The 23,455-nt window shown below is 44.3% G+C and overlaps 7 protein-coding genes across 7 annotated transcripts; 4 read left to right on the top strand and 3 right to left on the bottom strand.

Moving 5' to 3' along the window:
- Nucleotides 1-712: 712 nt before the first annotated feature.
- Nucleotides 713-4,383, top strand: EAF02_000541 (uncharacterized protein; the record flags this gene model as incomplete). Its single annotated transcript, XM_038896589.1, has 2 exons — nucleotides 713-730; nucleotides 895-4,383. 2 exons carry the CDS (start codon nucleotides 713-715, stop codon nucleotides 4,381-4,383), a joined length of 3,507 nt encoding a protein of 1,168 aa, XP_038763448.1.
- A 3,461-nt stretch (nucleotides 4,384-7,844) lies between these two features.
- On the top strand, nucleotides 7,845-8,872 carry EAF02_000540 (uncharacterized protein; the record flags this gene model as incomplete). Its single annotated transcript, XM_038896588.1, has 3 exons — nucleotides 7,845-8,019; nucleotides 8,071-8,635; nucleotides 8,728-8,872. The coding sequence occupies 3 exons, from the start codon at nucleotides 7,845-7,847 to the stop codon at nucleotides 8,870-8,872; spliced, it is 885 nt and encodes a 294-aa protein (XP_038763447.1).
- Nucleotides 8,873-9,672: 800 nt separating this feature from the next.
- EAF02_000539 (uncharacterized protein) lies at nucleotides 9,673-12,755 on the bottom strand (the record flags this gene model as incomplete). Its single annotated transcript, XM_038896587.1, has 5 exons — nucleotides 9,673-11,160; nucleotides 11,213-11,520; nucleotides 11,574-11,934; nucleotides 11,986-12,396; nucleotides 12,594-12,755. 5 exons carry the CDS (start codon nucleotides 12,753-12,755, stop codon nucleotides 9,673-9,675), a joined length of 2,730 nt encoding a protein of 909 aa, XP_038763446.1.
- Nucleotides 12,756-16,337: 3,582 nt separating this feature from the next.
- EAF02_000538 (uncharacterized protein) lies at nucleotides 16,338-17,414 on the bottom strand (the record flags this gene model as incomplete). The annotated part of the gene is made up of 1 exon (XM_038896586.1): nucleotides 16,338-17,414. One exon carries the CDS (start codon nucleotides 17,412-17,414, stop codon nucleotides 16,338-16,340), a length of 1,077 nt encoding a protein of 358 aa, XP_038763445.1.
- Nucleotides 17,415-18,404: 990 nt separating this feature from the next.
- EAF02_000537 (uncharacterized protein) lies at nucleotides 18,405-19,202 on the top strand (the record flags this gene model as incomplete). Its single annotated transcript, XM_038896585.1, has 3 exons — nucleotides 18,405-18,437; nucleotides 18,526-18,972; nucleotides 19,041-19,202. 3 exons carry the CDS (start codon nucleotides 18,405-18,407, stop codon nucleotides 19,200-19,202), a joined length of 642 nt encoding a protein of 213 aa, XP_038763444.1.
- Nucleotides 19,203-19,877: 675 nt separating this feature from the next.
- EAF02_000536 (uncharacterized protein) lies at nucleotides 19,878-21,061 on the top strand (the record flags this gene model as incomplete). The annotated part of the gene is made up of 2 exons (XM_038896584.1): nucleotides 19,878-20,043; nucleotides 20,127-21,061. The coding sequence occupies 2 exons, from the start codon at nucleotides 19,878-19,880 to the stop codon at nucleotides 21,059-21,061; spliced, it is 1,101 nt and encodes a 366-aa protein (XP_038763443.1).
- A 124-nt stretch (nucleotides 21,062-21,185) lies between these two features.
- On the bottom strand, nucleotides 21,186-23,432 carry EAF02_000535 (uncharacterized protein; the record flags this gene model as incomplete). The annotated part of the gene is made up of 1 exon (XM_038896583.1): nucleotides 21,186-23,432. One exon carries the CDS (start codon nucleotides 23,430-23,432, stop codon nucleotides 21,186-21,188), a length of 2,247 nt encoding a protein of 748 aa, XP_038763442.1.
- Between the last annotated feature and the right edge of the window lie 23 nt (nucleotides 23,433-23,455).

The following is a 23,455-nucleotide window of genomic DNA, read 5'->3' as shown; positions in this document are numbered from 1 at the left end:
AATTCGCCCAGAAAGATTCATTATTTACCACCAAACTTCAAAATTCACTCCTACGAAGGGTGATAGACTTTTGCCCCATTACACACTCTTTTCATGACTGATACTACTACCGGTGCGACTCTACCTACATACTCACACACCTTCCTCCCTCCCTCCCCTCTTTACAGGACGGAGGAATCGACTCGACGCTCAATATAAACCACATATTTTCAGAATATCCACATCCACTTCATACCGTATTCTCCAAACTCAATTCCTCCCTTTTTTGGGTATCATTCGAGAAAAAGCAAAGAGAATTGTGTACCCCATTTCATATTACCATTTTACGCCTTCGATTTATACCTCCCAAAATTACTTTACAATTCATTACTTTCAAACATCGAAAAGAAAGAACTTCCATCTTTCTCAATTTCCAGTGTTTATTATTTACCCTATCTGCGATATTGGTGTTTTGGTGCACTTCACCCCCCAACCCATTCCTTCTAAAAGATACTCTCCACACCACCACAACCATCACAACCACCACACTCACTCACCACTACCTACCACTCCATCTCTAATTTCAACCACATCCATTACCCAAAAAGATAATCTAAAATCTTCCTCTTGGTATGGAATACTTACGATACTCATGAGGCTCTTGACGATTACGATATTTCCTCCGTTACTTCTTTCTCCTTCTTGGTAGTGGTGTAAGCAATATAAGTGAAAGATGAAGACCATTCCCAGTGTAAGTCCTCCAATCTACATTCTCGAAAATTCAATTGATATCTTGTTCCTCATTCGACTTCACTCATTGGTCTCCCTGCACAACTCTCAACATTTTTTTCTACAACATTCGTCTTCATTTACGTTCTATCTTTCAATACTAATTACTATTTCTCCTTTTTATAGCTTGTTGCTTCAAGTACCGTCGGTGTCGCAGCTGCTGGCCTGGCATTGGGAAGTCCAGACCAGTCGACTCCTCCCTCTCGCACACTTTCGAAAAGAAGGAAACCCGTAGATATCATTACAGATGTCGACAATTCTTCTAATCTAGGTACAACGTCCATCGTCTCACGACCCCCTACGAGTTCTACCATGGCCACTCCAGAAAGTCGCAATCCTTCTGATGCACCGAGTTCCTCATCTGCCCCTGGCTCCCAAACCTTAACAACATTCCTTCGACGTTCCTCGAATGCAAAACTCGATTCTCCCACTGCATCGCAAAACGGCGCGGCGCGAAGATGGTCACTACTGCGATCAGGCGAAGGACAAAATGATGTTTCGGGGGAGGAAGTGGTCAGGGACTCTTCATCATCTCGCAGTTCCTGGATTCGGAAATTATCTATACCAGTATCGGGAAGTAGCAGTCCCAGATCAAGTATCGCACCAGAATCGCCTTCTCTCGCGCTCTCCCATGGCTCCGCGACACCTATATTGTCATCCCCTCGGGACAGTCCCACGCAATTACCTCCGAACAAACTGGTCAAGAGGCACTCGTCGCAGAGATATCGTAGGGAACCAGACTCGAGTGGATCAAGAGCGCAGGTACCGACCTTACGCAGACCAGCTACCAGTCATCAACGTTCGGCTACGCTGCAGCAACGATTCATCGATGATTCTCCAGGTACGAAAACGCAAGCGCGTCCCACTGCCCCAAGGCGGTCAACGGTATCCACACATGCTACACCCTTGAGGAAATCTAGTGAATCACCTCGCAGCTCCTGGCGTATGTATTTCAACTCCCGACCAACCAGATTTTTCAGAGAAAGATCCGCCGGAAGATCAGGAGATGGGAATGTGCATAATTTTTTCTGGACCTCAAAGCGGGTTATGCCAGATCATACCGTTCGACCGACTTTGGTCAAACCATATTTAATCACTGTTTCGACGGAAGAAATGGAAGGGTATTACGACGAAGGGGGGCTACTTTGTGACGGACCAATTGATCAAAATACAATGGAAGACATCCCTAGCTCGCCTATGGATGAAGATGATTCAGAAGATCAGAAGCCTCCAAGGCGGTCACTCTCTATGCATTTCAATTCACCGACCACATGGATACCTCGTACAGGAAGCTTAAGGAATAAAAAGCGGAATTCAGATTCTACACAGGGTGCCAGGCGTCATGTATCTGCACCTCTACCATTGGATACAAGAAGAATATCGATTTCTGCAAGTGGGCCTGCCCCACATCACTCCCGGCCATTCATGGATCAATTGGTATTCCAGAGAGAGCCTCGCTCTCCTACCGAAGACTTCTCCCCGGTGTCACCAACGGATCCCTTTGCCCATTTCAATTACGCTCCCCGAAGGAATACATCATCACCATTACCGCCTCTCAACCGACTCTCGTCTTTCAACCTCGATTTGGCTCGTTTGGGCTTGTCGTCGTCCTCTTCGTCGGCCCCTCTTCGAAGTCCTAGTTCACCTCTGCCAATGTCTAGTACTGCTGCGACTTCTTTCTCTTCTACAATTCCTGGATCAACAAATGGTTCATCGTCATATCATACTACATTGAGTTCGAAACATGGCCTGTCAGAAGTGGGAGACAGAACTTCGACTTTGATTGGTTCCGATAATGAGATGAGAGGATTTGCATCTGGTGAAGATGAAGATTTGGATTTCCAAAGTGAAACCGTGTACGATTCACTGAGGTCGGGGGCCACAAGTAGTTTACGATCACAAAATACGCCCCTTGACTCAATGTTTGACGAATCCCCTCCAAATATCCCAAACGCCAACGGACATGCAAAGGCTAAGAGGCTTTCAATTCACGATCTAATGACGAACGGTGCCTTTGGTGAAATTGAACATCGCATCGTTGAGGAGGATGAAGGTCAATCAACACCAGTGAAGCTTCTCAATACTTCTTCCGAGGTCGCGAAATCGAAATATGCTATAGATGCAGAAGAAATTGTCCCCTCTTCGCCACCAAGCTTTTGTATCGCTTCGAAAGATTTCGCTACACTGAACTTGGACAACGATGAAGAAGACGAAGACTGGACTCGAGATGAAGAGAACGAAAATATGGAAGCGGGAAACCAACTGTCACCGCCAAATAGCTTGTCTTGTCGTCGGGTCAGTCCAATAAACAGAGGAGCCCTTGCAGATGTTACCCTTGGTGGTTCCACAAACGGTAATCATTATGCTGAGCGACCCAAGAGTAATTTATTTGATTGGTCCGAACCATCGACATCGGAGAAAGATCTGATTGGAAGTTCCGCTCGACCTAGGACAGCACATGTTAAGCAACTCGCCTTGAATGGACGAGGTGGGCGAACTGTCGGACGAAAAGGCCCCACCCCATTGCATATCAGAAGTCAAAGTGTTCCTTTAGTTCCCGATCTCATTAATCAGCGAGACCATACAAAGCTGACACCAAAGTTTGGCACCTGGGGTTTGGGCGCAAAAGGCGTAAGTGAGGACTGGGATAACGATTTTGAATTCGAGTCAAACGATGAAGCTGGACATGAGGATGGTAATCTCAAGATTGAAACCGGTGTAATGTTCGTTCCTCTCGCAATTCAAGCCAGCCAAGCAAACGTCGTTGGTCATGTTGGTCAGATTCGAGAAGTGTGCTTGCTGGTCGAAGATCTCAAGAGGTTGCGTCTTTTGGCTCGGGAAAAGGACTTGATACATGGACCTTCAGCACAATTGTGGAAGGAAGCCGAAGGCATTATTGCTTTAGCTGTGCCAGATGAAGAAGATCCTACTCTATCGCCCCCTCAGTCTCCTACCTCTATTTCTTTTGATCAGGACTTTGGGGATAAGTTCATCGATCGTGGCCCCGATGCTGAAGATGTCGCTATTCCTGATGTTCCGATGGAGGTCTTGGATCGTTTTGGGAAACCCTCGGGGTATGTATATGATGGTAACACTGTTCGACGACGTTCAGTATTCTCGCCTGAAGATGATATCTTTGGAGCTGGAGCTGTCATTCATAACCCCCCTACCAGAGACAGTCTACGTCCTCCAGCAATTCCTGTTCGTTCTTCCAGTGCAAAGACTGCAGCTGAAGTTGCCCGTACAGTCATGGAAACCATGCACCAACATCGTTCTACTTCAGATCCTTGGTTGTCAGAAGTGGTTGAGCAATCTCCAAACAAAATGCCATTCGACACGACCAGTCTACGCGACTTGGTCCATCGTGCTTCTGTTTTGAGTCGAAAATTGGCCGACATCATCCGTGAAACCGATGGCACTATTCAAAGTCCGGTTTGTACACCTCATCGCGATTCAAGTCCGGCATTCACTCGCGTTTTCACTGACCCAATGTCATCACCTGCTTCAAAACGCCTTCCCCGAAGTCATAGCAGCAACTCTATGCTCAGTGGCTCAATGAATTCCTCACCAACAAGAAGCTTGGGCCAAAGAATGCACATGATGACTGTTGTATAACAAATTACCATTCTCATCACACAACATGAGCGTTTCACTTTGAGAAGTCATTCTCGCCGACACGAATTCTTGTACATACACGGGTCAATTAATAATGGCCGTAATTTTATTTCTGCATAGCGACGGGTTCAAGCTACCATAAAACGTTCTGTTATTGACTTTTTTCCTTGTTAGTCACATGCATCTCCTGGATTTTTTGCCAACCAGGGAATGCTTCTTCTAATGGCACACGCCTTTCATACCATTGCATTCATCACTTAATCAGCATATGTCATTTTAGCACGAATGCATTAAAGAGATCAATTCCGACGACGGACCGAAGAATCATAATGTTTTTCTTTTACTTTTACTTTTTTTTTACCGGATTTCCGAATGTATCGACGGATTCTTTCAAACGACATACACGACAACGACAATAATCCAAATGGACCTCGGGAGATGAGAACAAATTCTCATTCTTTCTTGGGCCTTTTCTTGATACTCTTACCATTTCACATCAACCTCTAATTTCTGGCGGTAGACATCAAACCGACACAAAATAGTGCACGTTTGACGGCGTTAAGGATACAGATAAGAGATTCTGTGACCCTGTATGAACATATTATATCAGTGTACGAAATAATTTGGGAGATCAGACGAGATGATAAGGGTTGGGTGGCTCTTTCCGAAGCAGGCTTTGTTTTTGAGTCAATTCTTTTTTCTTGCTTCTTTACTTTATCTTTTGTGTTGCGAGGGATTTGCATGGATTATTGCAATGCCTCGATGGCTACGGTCCGTATTTGATTGTGAAAGGCGTCAAAAGCGGGGGAGTTTGGGTTTTTGTTAAATTTACTAGTGTGAGATTGGAAAGGAATTGGAGAGGATATGGACGGGCGTTGAAGATTGAATCGGGATCAGAGTGTGGGTACTGGATAGCATAGTAGGCATCAAGATGATGGCGAAGATGGATTGGACATAGGTATTTGGTAAATTCCATGATGTGTATATCTTCCATGCATGTAGAGAGTACACGGAGAAAGTAAAGAGACCCCATGGGATACACAAAAGGGGAGAGCAACAAAACATGGGGCTGAGAGAACAAAAGCAAATAAGATAGGATGAAAGCTAAAATCAATATACCAAAGCTTTTCAAATCCATTTACATGTTTAATTTAATTTTTTTTGACTTGATGTGAGACTTGTAGATATGTGTGTGTGTGTATATATATATGCTTGTGCGTCTGTGCTGTCTGTATGTGTCACTTCCAAGGACCGACCAAAGATCTAGATGAAGATGAAGCCCTCCAGCACGATCGTAGAAATTCAACAAATGATCAACAAAAACGCATGAAAAGAGCGAGTAGGTACTAATAAACCTGGAGAATTATGGATTATTAGCTTAATCGGTTATTAAGCTACTAGCTACAGTAGCTCGTCGCAGATCGAAATGATACCGAGGCTGGGGAAAATTAACAAGTCGAGCAAGTCCCATTGATGGTCTGGTTACCCCGCATATGTGAAGGGCGCTAGAAGGATCGAAGGCTAGAGGTTCTAGGGGTTTCATTTTTGGGTTTAGGGTTTTGGGGTTTGGGGGGTTTGGGGATTGGGTGGCGAGGTTGGGGGGTGAAGGATTGGGGGTGAGGGATTGGGGGTGAGGGATTGGGGGTGAGGGATTGGGGGTGAGGGATTGGGGGTGAGGGATTGGGATTTGGGGGAGAGGTATGAGATGGAATGGGATGAGGATGAGGATAGAGATAGATGGGTAAGGGCTAGAGTAGGTAGGGAGATGTTAGGATGCCTCGATATTGGTAGGTAGGTATTTTAGTATATATTGACAATGTATTCGAAAGTTAGTACTGTAGGTTAGGTACGTAGCTTAGCATATTTATCGTATCGTATCGTATCGAATCGCGGAACGCAACGGAACTTTGCTTCCTCTTGTCCGTGGAGGGGAGGTGGTGGCTGAGAGGTGAAGTGGAGTTGGGGGGTTGGGGTGATTGGGTTGGGTTGGTTTGGGTTGGTTGGATGGATGGGGGGTTGATGGATGGTTTGAGGATCATGGGGAGAGGAGGGAGGAGGGAGGAGAGGAGAGAACGGAATGGTTCCATGCTGTGGGTTTGGGAGTTTGTGGTTGTGGTTGCGTTTGCAATTGGGAATGTGTGGTTATAATGGGTGGGTGGGTAGGTAGGTAGGTGGTGTAAGAGAGATTCTGATGTTTGTGTTGATGTTGATGTTGGTATCGATTTGATTTTGATTTTGATAATTTGTTTGTTTGTTATGGATGTAAAATCTTATATACGATATGATTTTCGTATATTATATAATCTATATGTAGCTAGATAGATAGGTAGCTAAGCAATTGAGGGATTGGATAATGTGCTAAATCACTACGCACTATCGTACACTCCGCATCGATCAACGAAACATACACAAATATATATCCAGTACTTGAGTAAAAAGCGAGAACAAACAAAAAAAGTAAAACAAAAATCCCAAATGCCGGTTGACTTGCCACTTCTCCTTCCACTTACCCATACTTGTTTTCTTGGTTCCGCTCTCTTCCATGCGCTGGGCGTGACGAAAGGAAAGGTGAAGAGGGGTTGTGTCGTTAAGCGAGGCGTGGTGAGGTAGGTGTGTTAAGGTTAAGGTAGGTTACTTACTATCCTATCCTCTCATCGTATCATTCGCATCTCTGGCATGCATCGTGTGCATACTAGGTATTAGGTAATAAATCCCCGGTACTTATTATTTGTTCCGAGGTTCTGGGTTGAGATTCGAACCCCTCTCTCCTGTTTGGGGGATAGGTGGTCTGTTTTGGGATTGGTGATGTTGGGGAAGAAGAGGGACTAAGCTGGAAGTGGAGGATTGTCCGTTCGGTTTTTCGACTAGTGTGCTGGGGTGTGGCGTAGGAAATGGGGATCTTGTAACGGGAATCGCGTGAGTTGTTGAGAAGGAGGGGATTTTGTGTTGAGGGATGATGGGTCTAGCGATTGCTTATTTGCTAGCGGGATAGGTGGTGGTGATGTGGAAGTTGGATGGGGGGTTGCATGCCATGCCATGCTCTTGCAGGGAAAGTTCCCCAGATCTGCAAGCCATGCATGGTGTTTGGACTCTGGAGAAGACCGTCCGGGGGAGGGGACGCTATTGCAGCTCTGCGACGTGCAACCTGGGGAATGCACACGGCAGGCCTTGGGATGGGGCTTGCATGGCACGGTTCTTTGCGTGGAGAGTCTAGGCATTGCTCTTGCAGTCGATGGATGCGTGCTCAGTTTGAAATTGTATATAACAACGCGAACGCCGGGTCTTGAATTTGTGGGATTTTCATTTTCATTTCTTCTTCTCCTTGAGTAGGGAATCTTGCATTTTTCTTTTCTCTCCTAATACTATTGTGCTTCATCGCTTTCAACGGTTGATAGTCAGTTATCTTGATATCAAATTCTATCTCATCCTATACTCTTAGGAAAACATCACGTTACTTAATCATGTCTTCACTCGATACCTCACACGATGATATCCATCACGACAAACCATACGTACAACACGTCGCCGGTGGACCCGATCTCTCCCGTCAAATAACTCTCCAATTAAACACCGATCAATACGAACGACTATTCTTCCAACCCTCATCCGCCAAAGGCGATCTTGTCAAACGACTCGGTAAGTTCCCATCCCCTATCCCAAACCAAGCAACCCACTAACCCACCCCAGGAAACCCCACGCTCCTCGGGCTCCTCGGCTTCCTCGTCCCCTTCTCCTCCACCGTCTTCTCGCTCCTCACCTTCCAAGGCTCCTCCACCTCCTCCCTCGTCTCCGTCAGCGGAACCTTCTACATGTTCGGCGGCATCGCCATGATCATCGCCGGCATCTGCGAATTCGTCCTCGGCAACTCCTTCCCCTTTTCCGTCTTCATAATCTTCGGCGTGCACTGGGTCTACAACGGATACCTCAACGATCCTCTCCACGGCATCGCCGCCTCCTACGCCACAACCGTCAACGGCGTCGCGGTTCCCGGTGCCCTGAGCCAGGAATACAATGCCGGCCAGGGAAATTACGCCGTCGTCATGGCACTCGTCTGTTTCGTCTTCCTCTGCGCCAGTCTGAGAACTAACGTCCCGTTTGTAATCGTATTCTTCACGTTGATATTCGTCTTTGGCTTTTTCGCTGGCGGTTACTACCAATTGGGATACAATCCTTCCAAAGCCGGCTTGGAGAATGCAACGCACATGTTTAAGATTGCGGGTGGATTTGGATTCGTGACTATAATAATGGGATGGTGAGTTTACGTTTTTCTATTTCCATTTCTCTTCCTTTCTAGATTAGATATCCTAGATGCGTAATGTACGAAATGCTAATTAAATCTCATAGGTATCTGGCCGTCATCACATCGTGTGCTTCGACGGGCGTACCATGCCCATTACCGATCTTCGATTTGAGTTCCAAGGTCTTTTTCCGCAATAGGGAAGCGGCAAAGACGGAACATGCGGGTGCTGTCAGAACTGATATGGTTTAGGTGCGAGGTTAAGATGCGGGTCTGTTTGACATGAGGAAACATGTTGAGCGGATGCCACCTCTGTTGAATTGTATATGATCAATACACAAGGACTATGTCTTAATAAAGGTTTAATGAAGGTTGGACGTATGTATATATTGATAGTCCTTTTTTGTATTCAAAATTGACCCAGCTTGAGTAATAAATAAACATATTGATAATCTATTTCGATCAGAATACTGTGACTAGACTTCTTGATGTATCGTGAATCTTCACGAGTACGCAAGTCACCTTCACATCCCTACCCATTACTTACCCAATTGTTTATATTATGAGATATTATATCTCTTTTGTCAATACTCATGCCACAGATATCAGGAAAAACTATCTGGATACAATAATCAGTGGTAGAGTTCACCCAAAACAAGGCAGTAAGGAGGTAAAGCAACGATCTTGCTATTAGCTAGAATAATTTTTGACCCAAAAATTGTATTCAGCGATCCAAGGCAATGCTAAACTAGACCAGATATGAAGTATGCATTGATCCAAATTTGGATCATTCAAAAAACCGCCAAAACGACTTCCTAGTTCGTCAACGTAATAAATCACCACATGTATATCCAGTATTGGAGAGATGAAAAGCAACCACGTATATCCTGTCAAATCATATCATAAGGTATCGTATCCCAAAAACACCAAATTCCACCCTGTACTTAAGTCCCATATGCACCTAAAGCACCCCTGTATACCTGACCCGAACGAAGTAGCATGAGTTCCGCCTTGAATATTATCCAAAGTATATGATTCTCTTAATGAACTCTTCAACTTTCCAGACCTCGCCCTCCAGCTTGAATGACCAAAACACTTCCCCTAACTCCACTGCTAATCAGTGCCTCTGCCGCCACTCCTACGGTTTTTCTCATTTCCTTTCCACTCTCCCCACTGGCGCTCTCCTCATTAATTAGCGCCATAGCAAGTGAGCTTTTACCTCTACCTGTAACGATCAAGTCTCCTGCATTTCGAGGACTTTGTCCCATTTCAACCTTTGCGTGATGTAAACAATCGGTCAGTGGGGTTGTAGTCTTAATATCGACAAAAACTACTCTATTCATTAATGCTTGAGGTAAGGAGTCTCGTAGTGTGTGTAGAAGAGCGGTGTCGGATGCAGCTGCATTGTAAAGATCCTCAGTATCGACACGTTCCGTGATACGTAACGCCGAACCAGAACTACCACCATGCTGAGAACCGGTAGCAGTGGCTGGACGAGAGCTATGCTTTACTTCAAATGTCTTGGGACTATGAATAGGAGTGATAAAATGAATGATGGTTGCTGTGATGTTACTGTTTTGTGCTAGTTGAAGAACAAAACGAAGAGCAACACGATCATCAGCGCCACCGAAAAATGGAAAATAAACATGGTGACTGCGATCTGCGATAGGAGCAACTCTTTCTGCACGTTGACTACTGCGAAGACTAAGTCGACTAGCACTTGATGAGAGATTGCGAGGCTCCCTCAGGGTTGGTCCACCAAAGCCACGATTGATAAAAATGGCAATATTGCAATTAGCGATTTCAAGCGTCTTCTGGATGAAAATATCTTGGAGGCCGCTAGAAAATGAATCATGATGGGCTTCGTTGACTGGTAGAATACTAGGTTCGGTCCAAGGGATGAGGACTAGATCAGAAAAGTTGTCTGCTGCTTGTGTGGTCAAAGCCTCGGCATAATCCGACTCAGGAACGACGGAAACCCCACCTGAGACGGCAACGTTATTTAGTTGAGCAAAGGTGCGGAAGGCGTTAACGACTGGATCACGGTGTGTGTATTCGTCAACTTCAGCCATGACTGAAGAAGTACGATCAGTAAGTTCTAACAGACGAACGCCATGAACCTCAAGTGGCTGTTTCTTAGGAACCAATGATGAAGAAGTACCATCCTCATCTACTGTTTCCAATTCCGCTTTCGACCTGTGGACTTTGGTAACCGTACTCGTGTTATCACCACCCAATAGTGCAATGAAAGTGAACAAGCTAGGAAGACTATCAAGTCTGAGGTAGACAAGAAGTCGTCGGACTTGAGTGGATTCCAACTTTTCCAAGGAGCGGTCCGGGGTATACTCATCACCCTCAGGATGAAGTCTGTTACCTTCCCAGTCAATTTCTCCTTTCTTCCAGGCCTCGAGTTTCTTCTGGTACCAAGGAGGGTATAGTGCGGTTGTTAATGGCGTTGTGGCAACGGTTGTGACAAGTGCCATCACAACAAATATCGTGAAAGTCCTTGTGGACAAAATTTTGGCTTGTAGACCAATATTCTGTCAGAGTCAGTATAGCCAATGTAATAGATTTCAAACATGATCAACTTACAAGGACAATCAATTCAACAAGACCTTTACAACTCATCAAAACTCCAATACTGAGACTTTCACGCCAGACAAGCCTACAAGCCTTGGCCGCAAGCGTACCTCCAATGATTTTGCCTGAGAATGCAACAACAATAATTGCAATAACATAACCCCATGTAATTCCATCGTTCAGTAGACCAAGATTGGTACTTAATCCAGACAAGGCGAAATAAAGTGGAAGGAGTAGCACTGCGACTAGATCCTCGATCTTTTCTGTGAGATGAATAGCAAAACCACCTTCATGGGGACATATGAGTCCAGCAAGAAAAGCTAAGATTAAAGTTAGCGAAGCTTACATCAGGCACATCTCAAGTTGACCTTACCTCCAAAGATAGCGTGAACTCCAATGATGGCAGTAAACCAAGACGATGTCAGGACGATTAGTATCGTGAGAGCAACCATTCCCTGAGAAGGGCCATTTTCAAGACTTCCGTTGCGGCGAAGGATATACCTAAACACAGGACGAACAGCGTACACTAAGAAAAGACACCAGCCAACACAAACGAGCAACACCCATAAGGCTGCGAGCCCCGATCCGTTATTGACCAATGCAACGCAAAGGGCTAAAAGAATCCATCCTGTCACATCATTACCAACTCCAGCAGCGAGAACTGTGACTCCGACGGGTGTAGCGAGGAGGTTTAACTCGGTAAGGATTCTACAGAGGACAGGGAAAGCTGTGATCTATAGCGGATGTCAGTAATCAATTCAATTAGATGGAGGTTGATCTCGTACCGCAAGAGCTGTACCGACGAATAGCATATAGACTGGGAATGAGATAGGCACAGTTCCCGGATCATGTCGAAACTCGTTATACAGACCGTAAGCAACGGCGCAACCCAAGCCAAAAGGCAATATCATTCCGGCCAATCCAACACTCAGGGCTACTCTCCAGTTACCAAGAAACAGTCGCATATTAACTTCTAGACCAACGAGGAAAAGAAAGAGTATCAATCCGAGATTGGCGGCCATGTTTAAAACTGGCATCGAGGCAACGGGGAATATAGTTTCTTGAAACCCAGGAATGCGCATCATGACCGAAGGACCCAAAATGATTCCGCCTATTACTTCTGCAATGACTCGAGGTTGTCGAAGTTTGGACAAAGGGTAATGAAGAAGACGACAGAAGATAATGATGATGCCCGCCTGTAATTGAAAGCAAATTAGCTAGATCCATTTATGATGCGCAAAAGACCGTTCAGTTGATCGAGTGGAATTATTTTGTGAATTTAACATTCTGTAGGTCTTTCTGCAATGATGGCATGAAGCTCTGCTTGAACGACCATACATTCCACCATCGATGCTTGCAGGAGAATGCGCAAATCAGCAAGAAAGAAGCATACCTGAATGATGAACAAAACAATAGGATTTGAAGGATTGTAGACAGTAGGGTTCCCTCCTTCTAGAATTCCACCCTGCGGAGCGGCCCGATTTGTAGAAGTGGCGCTGGCAGCACTACTGGCTGCTTTGACGGTAGTCGCAATCGTCGAAGTGACAGTCGCCATGATGGCGGTTTGAAGAGGATATGGTCGTTATCAAGGGTGTATTGTTGATGAACGAGATCAAGCCTCGAAAGGCAGAGGAATTAGAAGGAAGATGATTGATGGAGTCGTCAATTATTAGTATGAATGCTTAGACGTCAAGGTAAGCTTGGTTTTAGTTATTGAGCTACCGAAGTATATTAGTAGATGGATACATCTTATTAGGTACATTCAACAAAGAGATGAGGGGACATACCTTTTTAACATCTGAAGATTCAAGGGTCTAGGATAATCATGAGCTTGAATGATATGTATGTTTGCAAGTGTGTGATAGCTCTTGGCTTGCAGGATCCATTTTGGAGGACTGGAAACATTATGATTGGAGGGAGAGAGGTCAGGATAATATCATAAGTTTAAGTTTGTTAGTGAATTGAATTGAATTGTTAGTATGATTGACAATTGACGCCATTTGGGAGTGAATGTGTGTTAGTGAAATAAGAAAAGAGAATCTCACCAAATGGCGGGGGATTCTGGGGTTCGGTTACTACCGTACAGGCTTACTACGAATTGTATTGGCTACATCTCAAGAAATAGTGGACAAAGCCTGCGATGAACAGGTACGGAGCGGAGTCTTTGAGACTTTCTAGACCCTGGCTTATCTGTTATCACTACGACGTCCAGAAGTAAGGTTATGATCAATTTCGCAGTTAATTATCAGCAATTACTCGAGTAGCAACCAGTGAAATTGATTCAAATGTTTGCTAATAAATGTTCCGTACATTCTTGTTCACTCAGAACTGACCGAATGAACATTTATTTAGCGGTGAAAGGGGCTGTACAGAAACTAGAGAATATTAGAGAAACTCCCCAAGAAATCCAGAAAAGGGCCTAGACTTTGTTCCTATTGGTTAGGTATCGCCATGTGGCATTTCTCATCTGTGCCCTTCCTGTCGGAATCCCACCTACCTAGTAGTTCCAAAATCTCTCAACCTGACAAGCCCAGCCACTTCGAAACAGCTTGTCACATTAACAATATCACACCATGAATCTTCAATGCATGTGTGGCCCACGTGCAATACATCTCACCTCAATCTCATGGAATTGGTGGGATAAAAAAGCAGAGCAGTGGTTACTTGATCCTGTCTCATGATCACTGACTCTGAGTCGCGAAGCTTGTTCCTCGTAAAGCGTCTGGAGTAAAGGGTTGTCAATGAGCATGGCCGCATTGTGGCGATAGTAGTAGCCAAAGCCAAGCATTCAAGCCTCAGAAAAGAAATGTCTTCCAATATCTTATAGTGAAACCTCTGAGTATCGCGGCTCGCTCGCATTTTCGTTAGTGGGATGCATTGTCAGTAGGGGTACCTATATTGTGAGTTAGGGTGAAAGCTCCAGTACCCTATATCTGATTGACTTGGTATATAAAAAGCCATCGGAAGAGTATTGGCAACTTCATCTATTCTATCTTTATCACAGGGTGAGTTTCAGCCTATCATCTCTTCAGTTTGTTGTACTCCGTTAGGTAGCTGGGCTTTCAATCTGCGGGAATGTACAGAAATAGATGATAACAGTGGCGACGAGCAACGAGCAACGATAGAAGAAGCAGCTCCTTATCCTTGAAAGCAGCTTCTCCATCAAGTCGCCCTCCATATCTCATGCTGTTATTGAGCTGGCGTGCCGCGTATTGCCGATGTTTCAGCCGCCTCTCCTGATGAGATTATCCTCATGATCATTCTGTATAACTATCGTGCTTTTGGGCTTGTGGAAAACAAGTACACAACTCATGGATATCTGATACAGCTGTTTGAAAAGATACTTCCAGGACTGGCGAACAGTGTATGAAATTGAAAGTTTTCAGCAACACTTAAAGGAGTCTAATATTGGGTAGCAATACAACCACACCAATGCGGGGTATCATATTTGATATAAATCGTTCTACCAAATGCACTTCTCGCGTGTAACATCTGGCTGCGGATTTTGGAGAAGTCTCCGATTCTGTGAACTTCTTCACTACGTGCGTCGAGCACCCCTATATCAAGACTTCTTGGAACTGCATGATGTCGATGATTGCAGATCATGCTAGCATCTCAAAGATCTGCGAACATTCTGATATAATTTATCCACTGTAACTATTTCAAACTTTAAGGATATTGTTTGCAATTATTTTCTCTCATGAATATTGAGCCTGTTTCGAAGTAGGATGACAAGAGAGACGGGGCACAAGGGGCTTTTCTTCGTCCACTCCAATCTCATGGGCGCGGGGTAGTTCATCGATATCAAATTGTAATCCGAACCCCCACATCCATGAGCTCCAAGAATATTCGGGAAATAAATTCCAAGTTTGTGCTACCACACTCAATTCTGAAACGCTAGGTCCTTGTGAAGCCAGTGGTAACACAAAATAGTGGCCCAAACTAAGCAGCATTCCAGCAACTTCAAACTTCAAATATTGTATTCAATCCTTGATATTGGAAAGTCATGTGGATGAGCCTCAAGCAATATCAAATTGTCTTTACTCCTCTCCTCAACGATTGAGATCATACTAGGCTGGCGAACCAACTGCACCCTGATCAAATCCAACACGAGATTTCAGAAGCCAAAAGCCGCATATCATATCAAGTCATCCAGTCATTAGTCTTGCGAGACTTCAAAAATTTGAACAACTCGAATATCCTATGATTGTAACATAAGACGATACTTACTTGTGAAATAGGCCCCAATGAAATTGTATGAATAAAATATAGCTATGCGTTTTGCAACGACGGGCGCAAATCTGTTTAAATTCTAGATATAACATTACATAATCTACGTTGGAATTGCAAATTCCAACATGATGGAGAATTAAATATTGAGCTGTACCACCACACCACCATGATATCTAAACCCCAACCCACGGTTTCCACTTCTGAAAATCATACACCCCTATTCCCTTTCTACAACTCGAAATCCCACCCTCATTCCGTCGATAGAAACGCCAAATCGAAAGTAAAGTATATCGGCACCCTAGCATAGCGGCCAAGAGTATCCTACCGGATTACCCTAAAAATGCTATTATCAACTTGGGATTCTCCTCGCTGCCCCATCACTCGATGCTGTATCGATTGATTTTCATTCTCGGTGCATCAAGAGAATTGAGATGAGGTTATTCAGGATAAAATATTCCTCCTCTTGGGAAGAAAATAAACCATGGTTCGGGGAAGTTATTCAAACTCCCCACCTCACATGAAAAAGATGATATTTTCCCCCCTGGATGTATGCGATGTTTTTGAGAGCTTGGGAGACGTGGAAGCCGAGTGGTGAATGGTAAGATGTGACTTCGACTTTGAATGAGAATATGAAGCCGGACTGAATAGTCAATTGTCATGTATCATCCATCTAGATAGAGCTTTGTGGTACTGTAAGTTGAATGAGTGTTGGAACCAAAGAGATGTGTAGGAAAACAAGCAGAATCTGCAGAAATGTAAAATATTGCCTGCGCCTGATTTTGATTTGTTGAGCATCTTTTAGGTAGATGTTTGAGCTGGTGGTTTAGTCTTCAAGAGGGCATTCACATTGGTTTGATGTATAAATTTTACCGACGATATAACGAGAATCTATACTAGGTAGTTTTCAATCCTTCACAGCCCCTATAAAATCTCTCAAAAATAACCATCTTCCCTCTTCTGCCCATCCATTCTCCCTAAAGCTATTGGCATAACGAGGGAAAAACGATACCACACCTTTCAATGTCTCATCGTGTGCCATAACAACTAATACTTCATCCGATGCGTCCACTTCCATGACTTTTTCAATCGTTCTCTCTGCCTCGTCTACATCATGCGCCACCTGTTTTCCATCATCCCTTCTTGCTATCGCGTAAAATGGTTTCTCTCTGTCATTATCACGAAGAAGAGGCTCAAAGAGCGAACCTGGGCAGGTTATCCCGTAACTCGGCAAAGGAGCTGGTGTGAGAAATTCTGGAAGAGGATGATAAGGTGAAGGTCGAAATTCGCCCCCGTGATGACACGCATCACCTCCCATAAACACATACGAATTTGGATTCGTTTTGACCTTGGCTAACGCACACATATGGCCGATAGTATGCCCCGGACTATTGAGTAAATAGAAAGAACCATCTCCAAAGTAATCGAGTGCTTCGAAGCGGCCAATCTTGAGACCAGAATTGAAAGCTATTTCACGGAGTTCACGATCGGCATAATCGCTCTCAAGAATAGGGGAGGAATTATCGGAAGGGTAACCCGGAGTGAAGGATTTTTTGAATCCGGGGCCAACGACCAGAGCGGTGGATTTATCAAATGTACTAGGATCTCCAATATGATCCCAGTGCCAGTGGCTCCAGATTACGGCTTCAATATTGGCAGCCGATACCCCATGTTCCTCTAGTTGCTCACGTACACCCTTCTGAACAGTGATTTTCCAGCCGCCATCTCTGATGCGTTCGGTAATGCGGGGGGCGAGATTTTCCCAGTCTTTGCGGACACCAAGATCGAAGAGGAGAGAGCGGGAGGAGGGATGCTCAATGAGAAATGAATAGGCGGGGATGGAAAAGTGAGTGTGTCCTGAAATAGCGGGGGAAACAAACTCGGAGAGGGGAATACCGGATATGTGGGTAGTAGTATCGATGATGCGGACACTCACGGTGGTGGAAGATGGGGGAATGTTAAGATTTGGGGCTGGTCTTGGCATACTTGCGAAGGATGCAATAAGTAAACAGGAGTTCAATATAGCAGAGATGTATATTTTGCAGATCTCGCACAAACTGTTGTGCGGGAAAGTGTGAATAGAAGCAATGAGTGTTTGGGGCATGATCGTTCTGAACTACTTACTAGTTCTCCCACCAATCGAAGTTATGGGTCCTAAATATGATCTACCTCTAAACCAATTCAGAAACTGAGAAGTAGTATCTGATGTCACAATTGGCGGCAGAGTTTTGAAATGAGGAATGAAAGAATGTAAAATATACCAATCATAGGAAGATTTTGTAAACTCTTATTGGCATTGGATTCGAGTCAATATGTGACCTATACGGATGGTTGCCATGATGATTCACGACGTAGATGGTCATCCTGAAGATTTTATCATCTAGATGGGATACAAAGAATGAGAAAAGTATGCCTACCGTACGGAGTAGATATGTAATACTGCGTTGCATCAATCAAAAATGACGGATGAGGGTTTCGCTCACAAATAACCGCAGCAAGGCTAAATATTGTAAAATGGGGTAAGGTTAACCTTATAAAAAGCACACAAAATATCATTGTTTCATATGTAAAGGCTGGAGAGAGAGTGTGAGACTGATATTGCTAGGTATCCAATGATATACGTACTAGAATTCTTTATCGTCGCACATTTATTACGAGCAGCAAAAATGTATCTGCATAGCAAACACAACCAATCATCTGTAATATAGTCAACTAACAGGAGTGAAAGTAAAGATTCTGCAGCAGGCGAAGTCCGCTAGTTTATCTAGCTAGTTAGTACGGTATACCGCATACGACCAGTGACTCCCCGGACACTGGGATCATGAACTTTTGAATAATTTTATTTTCACGTCTCTTAGGTAAACTCCGGGTGTTTAAGTTCAATAAGAAAAATCTTGGAATAGATTCATATTTTCTTCGTCAAGTTACACAGATCTACTTATCACATAAGGTTATCCCACATATCACATTAAAGATGGTTGTCAAAGAATATGTGACCTATAACCAGGTATGCGCGCACACAGAAGCTCAAGATGCCCCTCCTGACCTCATATTACCCCTCCGAGCAAAGAAGCACCACTGACAACCTTCCTCAGGTCCACAAACTCTGTCAAGAAGCCGCACCACGCATTCTCGAAGACTTCCAACCTCAACTTATGATCGCTATTGGCGGTGGTGGATATGTCCCCGCGCGTATTCTGCGATCGTTTTTGAAACAACCCGGAAGTCCCAACATTCCAATTCAAGCTATTGGTCTTTCGCTATACGAACAGCTACCTCCTACACACCCCTCGGCTTCAAATACTCCAGGGGAGGTTGAGCAAGTGGGCACAAAGGTTACGAGAACTCAATGGCTAGATTTGAACAGCTTGGGTAACATGGAGAATTTGGTTGGAAAGAGAATTCTGATCGTCGATGAAGTTGATGATACCCGAACCACTTTGGAGTATGCCGTTAAGGAGTTGGAGAAGGATGTTGAGCTTGCCAGACAAAAGTTGGGAGGTCAAGGAGAAAAGACTGTCTTCTCTATCTTTGTTTTACATGTAAGTGATTCATCGATTTTTATATGCGCGATCAGAAAGGGAATTTACTAATGCGTTGACATCGACAGAACAAGAACAAGGAAAAGAAGGGTACGCTTCCTGAGGATATGTTGAAGGATGATAGATATCTCGCTGCAAGAACTGTTGAGGATGTATGGATTTGTTATCCATGGGAGGCCCAGGATATTGAAGAACACGATGAAATGGCTCGCAAACAACCTTCACAATAGATTTTCACTTAATAGATTTAGTTTTCAAAGAATCAGAATAAAGTAAAACTCCAGCATCTTTGATATTGTTTCATGGACTTTGGACGAAGATTACCGAAACTGACTAAATATCGTGATCTTGTATCAATCCTTGCATTGAATTAGCAACTTCCTCTCCTCTATTGCAGAATCTCACAGAATCAGATGTATATCGTGATAATTGAGCATTTTCTGTCATTCTCGCATGGCATCAGAAGCCTATCAGGAAATTTCATGTAACTTCTTATCTTATCTTAGCGCCGAAAACCTTGAGAGGTGCAGCGGGGTAATTGGATTACTACTCTCAGCGGGTTGTGACTGTACCCCAAAATCCATGGATGCTCAGACAGATACGAGTGAGTTCTCGATAAATACTCTAGGATGAGACGAGTGGGTGCGACTTCGGTGAGCACCCAATTTTGGATGATAAATCCAAATGTGCTTCTCAATTGTGACCAATATCCACTATAATATCTCCCCGTGTGAGATGGATTACGTGTGAAATACTATTACGTTTATAATCTCGTTCTGTTCTCATCGTCTGTAAGCTGGATATATAAAGCTTCATTGCCCTTTCCGAGCTTCTAGTATCTATTATTTCTATATCTTATGTACACAATTGCCCCTGATCGTCTGACTTTACTTACATCTACAATCATGGGCGAGATTCCTCAACAACAAGAGCATATTTTATGTCTTCTCCCTTTTCCAGAAGATGCCAAAATTTTGGATAGGTTGAGACAGAAGTATAACGTGGAGATCACATACAAACAGATGTTCTTTGGTGTAGGAAAAGCATTGGAACTTGCGACTGTGCCGGATGGTGAGTAACCTGCCCTGTCATTTCCTTCCCGTTTCCAGAAGTTCCGGGTATCGGGGTTCTAACAATATCATTTCGCCTCTCAGAAACCTGGCATCATGCAACTATACTCGTTACCCTCTCATCGTTCCCTCCTTCCGCCGAGAAAGCAAAGAATCTCAAACTCATTCATCTTTTCAGCGCTGGCACAGATAGATTGAGCAACACTCCCATCTGGAAAGACACTAAAATCCCAATTACAAACTCGTCTGGTGTACATGGACCGCAGATATCAGAATGGGTTATCATGCAGATCTTGAGCCATTCGCATAGGGAGAAGATAATGCTTGAGTGGCAGAAGAAGCATGTTTGGGGAGATTACAAAGAATTGGGTTTAATGAGAGATTGTGTGGGACAAAGACTGGGTGTTCTTGGGTATGGAGCGATTGGCAGACAAGCTGCGAGAATCTGTAAAGCTATGGGAATGGATGTTATAGCTTATACTGCGTCGCCACGTATGACTCCTGAGTCTAGGAAAGATGAGGGTAAATATATCGTCCCCAATACTGGCGATCCAGATGGCACACTTCCGTCTGCCTGGTACTCCGGACTCGACAAGGAGAGTCTGCATAACTTCCTTAAACAAGATATTGATATTCTCTTGATTTCCGTTCCCCTGACACCGCAAACTCGCCACTTCCTGTCCGCAGCCGAGTTCGAAATATTGGGATCTAAAACGAACGCTTTCATCATCAATATTGCCCGGGGTGGTATTATTAATCAAGAAGATCTGATTACATATTTGAAGAAGCCATTGAGTGAGGGAGGCTTGAGGGGAGCTGCATTGGATGTTACGGACCCAGAACCTTTACCTCAAGATAGCGAGTTATGGACCTTGGAAAATGTGGCTATTACACCTCACGTCAGTGGGCTTGGGACGACGTATGCGGAGAGGAGTTTTGCAATTCTGGATGCGAATTTAGAGAATATAGAGAAGGGAAGAGATCTTATTAATTTAGTGGATAGGAAAAAGGGGTATTAGGCGTGCTATGAATGGTGGGAATGTTGGATATAAAAAACGCTAGAAATGGAAGCATCATTTGACTTGCAATTTGAAACTTGGAGTATGATAAGTCGACAAATTGTAATTTTTTTTTGAATATTTCCTAGTGAGCCTGCACAACACCACTTGCATCTGCCTGTGCTGTGATTCTCTTCTTGTAAGCCTGCACATCTCCAGGGAATTTCTCCACCGTTCCGTTATCACAAACCCAAAGACTTGTGCATACCGTTTGCAACATTGTAACATCGTGACTAACCATCAGCACACCACCTTGGAATGCATTCAATGCTTGACTCAACGCATCCATAGCTTCAATATCCAAGTGATTGGAAGGTTCGTCAAGAACCAAGATATGTGGGTTTTGTAGAGATAGACAGGCGAATGCGACACGAGATTTCTGACCTCCGGAAAGAAGTTCCATCTTCTGAAGACCAGTCATACCGGTGATACCGAAGGCACCGAGGTGGCGACGATATTCTTCGTCGGTTTTTCCGGGGTAGGCCTTGGTCATGAAGCCGACGGCGCTAGTGGTTAAATCGAGAGCATCGACGTGATGTTGTGCGAAGAAACCAATACGGAGTCGAGGATTTTGAGAAATAAGTCCTCCGGTAGGAGAGAGCTTTCCGATGAGAAGCTTAAGAACGGTGGTTTTACCGGCTCCGTTGGGTCCGACGATACCAATTCGGGAGTCGAGTTGTACGTCCAGGTCGACATTGCGGAGGAGGGGCTTGTCAGGAGTATAGCCGAAGGATACATCTGTCATTTGGACAATTGGGGGAGAAAGTTTTTCCACCTCGGGAAATTTGAAATGAACCGTGTATACGGATTCGGGGGCTTCGAGAATCGGCATCTTTTCCAACTTCTTGATTCTGGATTGGGCTTCGGAGGATTTGGCAGCGTTGTAACGGAACTTGTCGATGAATGCTTGGAGATGAGCACGTTGGACCATTTGGTTCTCGTATTCTCGTTGTGCTGTCTTGCGGCGTTCTTCCTTTGTGGCATAGAAAGATTCGAAATTGGCACCCTTGTAGTAATCGAGACGTTCGGAATGTTGATGGATGATATCAGTTGCAACTTCGTTCAGGAATGCTCTGTCGTGAGAAACTACCAAAACAGTACTTGGATATCCTTGAAGGTAATTGGCAAGGAAAGTGATAGAAGGAACGTCCAACATGTTAGACGGTTCGTCAAGAAGTAGAAGATCAGGTTCACAGAACAAGGCTCTAGCCAATGCCAAACGCATACGCCAACCACCAGAAAATGTCTTAGTAGCAAATTGTTGTCGTTCAGGGGAGAAACCAAGACCTGCCAAAATGGTTGCAGCTCGAGATTCGGCTTTGTCAGATTCCATCTCTGCAAGCTTGCCTTGAATATCACCCAATGTCTGATCAAGACCTTCGCGCTCTTTGTCAAGCTTCTCTGCTTGCTCAGAGGTATCAGCCATTGATGAACGTTCTGCCTCCATGTCTGCAAGTTGTTTGGAGATTTTGACTTGTTCTGCAAGTAAGTGTTTTCTCCATACATCGGCATCAAGTACAGCTTGTAATGCAGGTGTATCGTCTCCGCTGATTTCTTGCTCGACGTGAAGAATGGAAATGTGAGTAGGTACAGCCAACTCTCTCCTTGCCAAAGCTCTCAATAGAGTAGACTTTCCGATACCGTTCTGACCTACCAAACCATATCTTCGGCCATAAGCCAAGGTCAGATTTGTATCTGACAAAATTCTCAAACCACCAATAGAAACATCGATATTGTCCACCTTGATGTCCTTGCTCTTTGTAGATTGACCCGATCCCAATTGCAAAGGATTGACAGCCATGAAGAACTCTTCATAGGACTGAGCGTCATCGGGTTGATTGATAAGTTTAGAAGCCTCATATTCGACAGCCTTGAATTCCTTCTTGCTTTGTTTGGCAGCAATCTTTCTTTCTGCTTTTTCCAACTTCTTTTTATCAACTCTCGACTCCACTTTTCTAACATTTGCGGATTCCAAATCAACACCTCCAAGCGACACACCCAAAGTAGACGACATATTCCTCTGAGCCCCAACTTGGATGGCTTGGTCTAGTCGTTTGGCAGCGGAAGAGAGCTGCTTATTTTGCCCACTCCCATCAAATTTTTGAACCCATTTCTCCACTATCTGGTTGATCTTTGACTGGTTCTCTGGACTCGGATCCCCAGAAGCTGATAGTAAAAGCGCAGAGATAGCAACCGCTGCTTCTGATAATGGTGATGGACCATTTTGGTCTGCCTCGACATATGCGTTTGATGCATGGGTGAGGTATCCAACTGAATACTCCGATAGAACCGGATCTATGTTGGGTAAGAAAGCTTTAATTTCGTTTTCCATGATGATCAATGTGACACGGAAGT

The sequence above is a fragment of the Botrytis sinoallii genome, assembly GCF_014898435.1.
Source record: "Botrytis sinoallii strain Bc 23 chromosome Unknown BSIN_001, whole genome shotgun sequence".
NCBI lineage: Eukaryota > Fungi > Ascomycota > Leotiomycetes > Helotiales > Sclerotiniaceae > Botrytis > Botrytis sinoallii.
The sequence above is the reverse complement of the archived record's forward strand: the minus strand, read 5'-3'. Positions and strand labels throughout refer to the sequence as shown.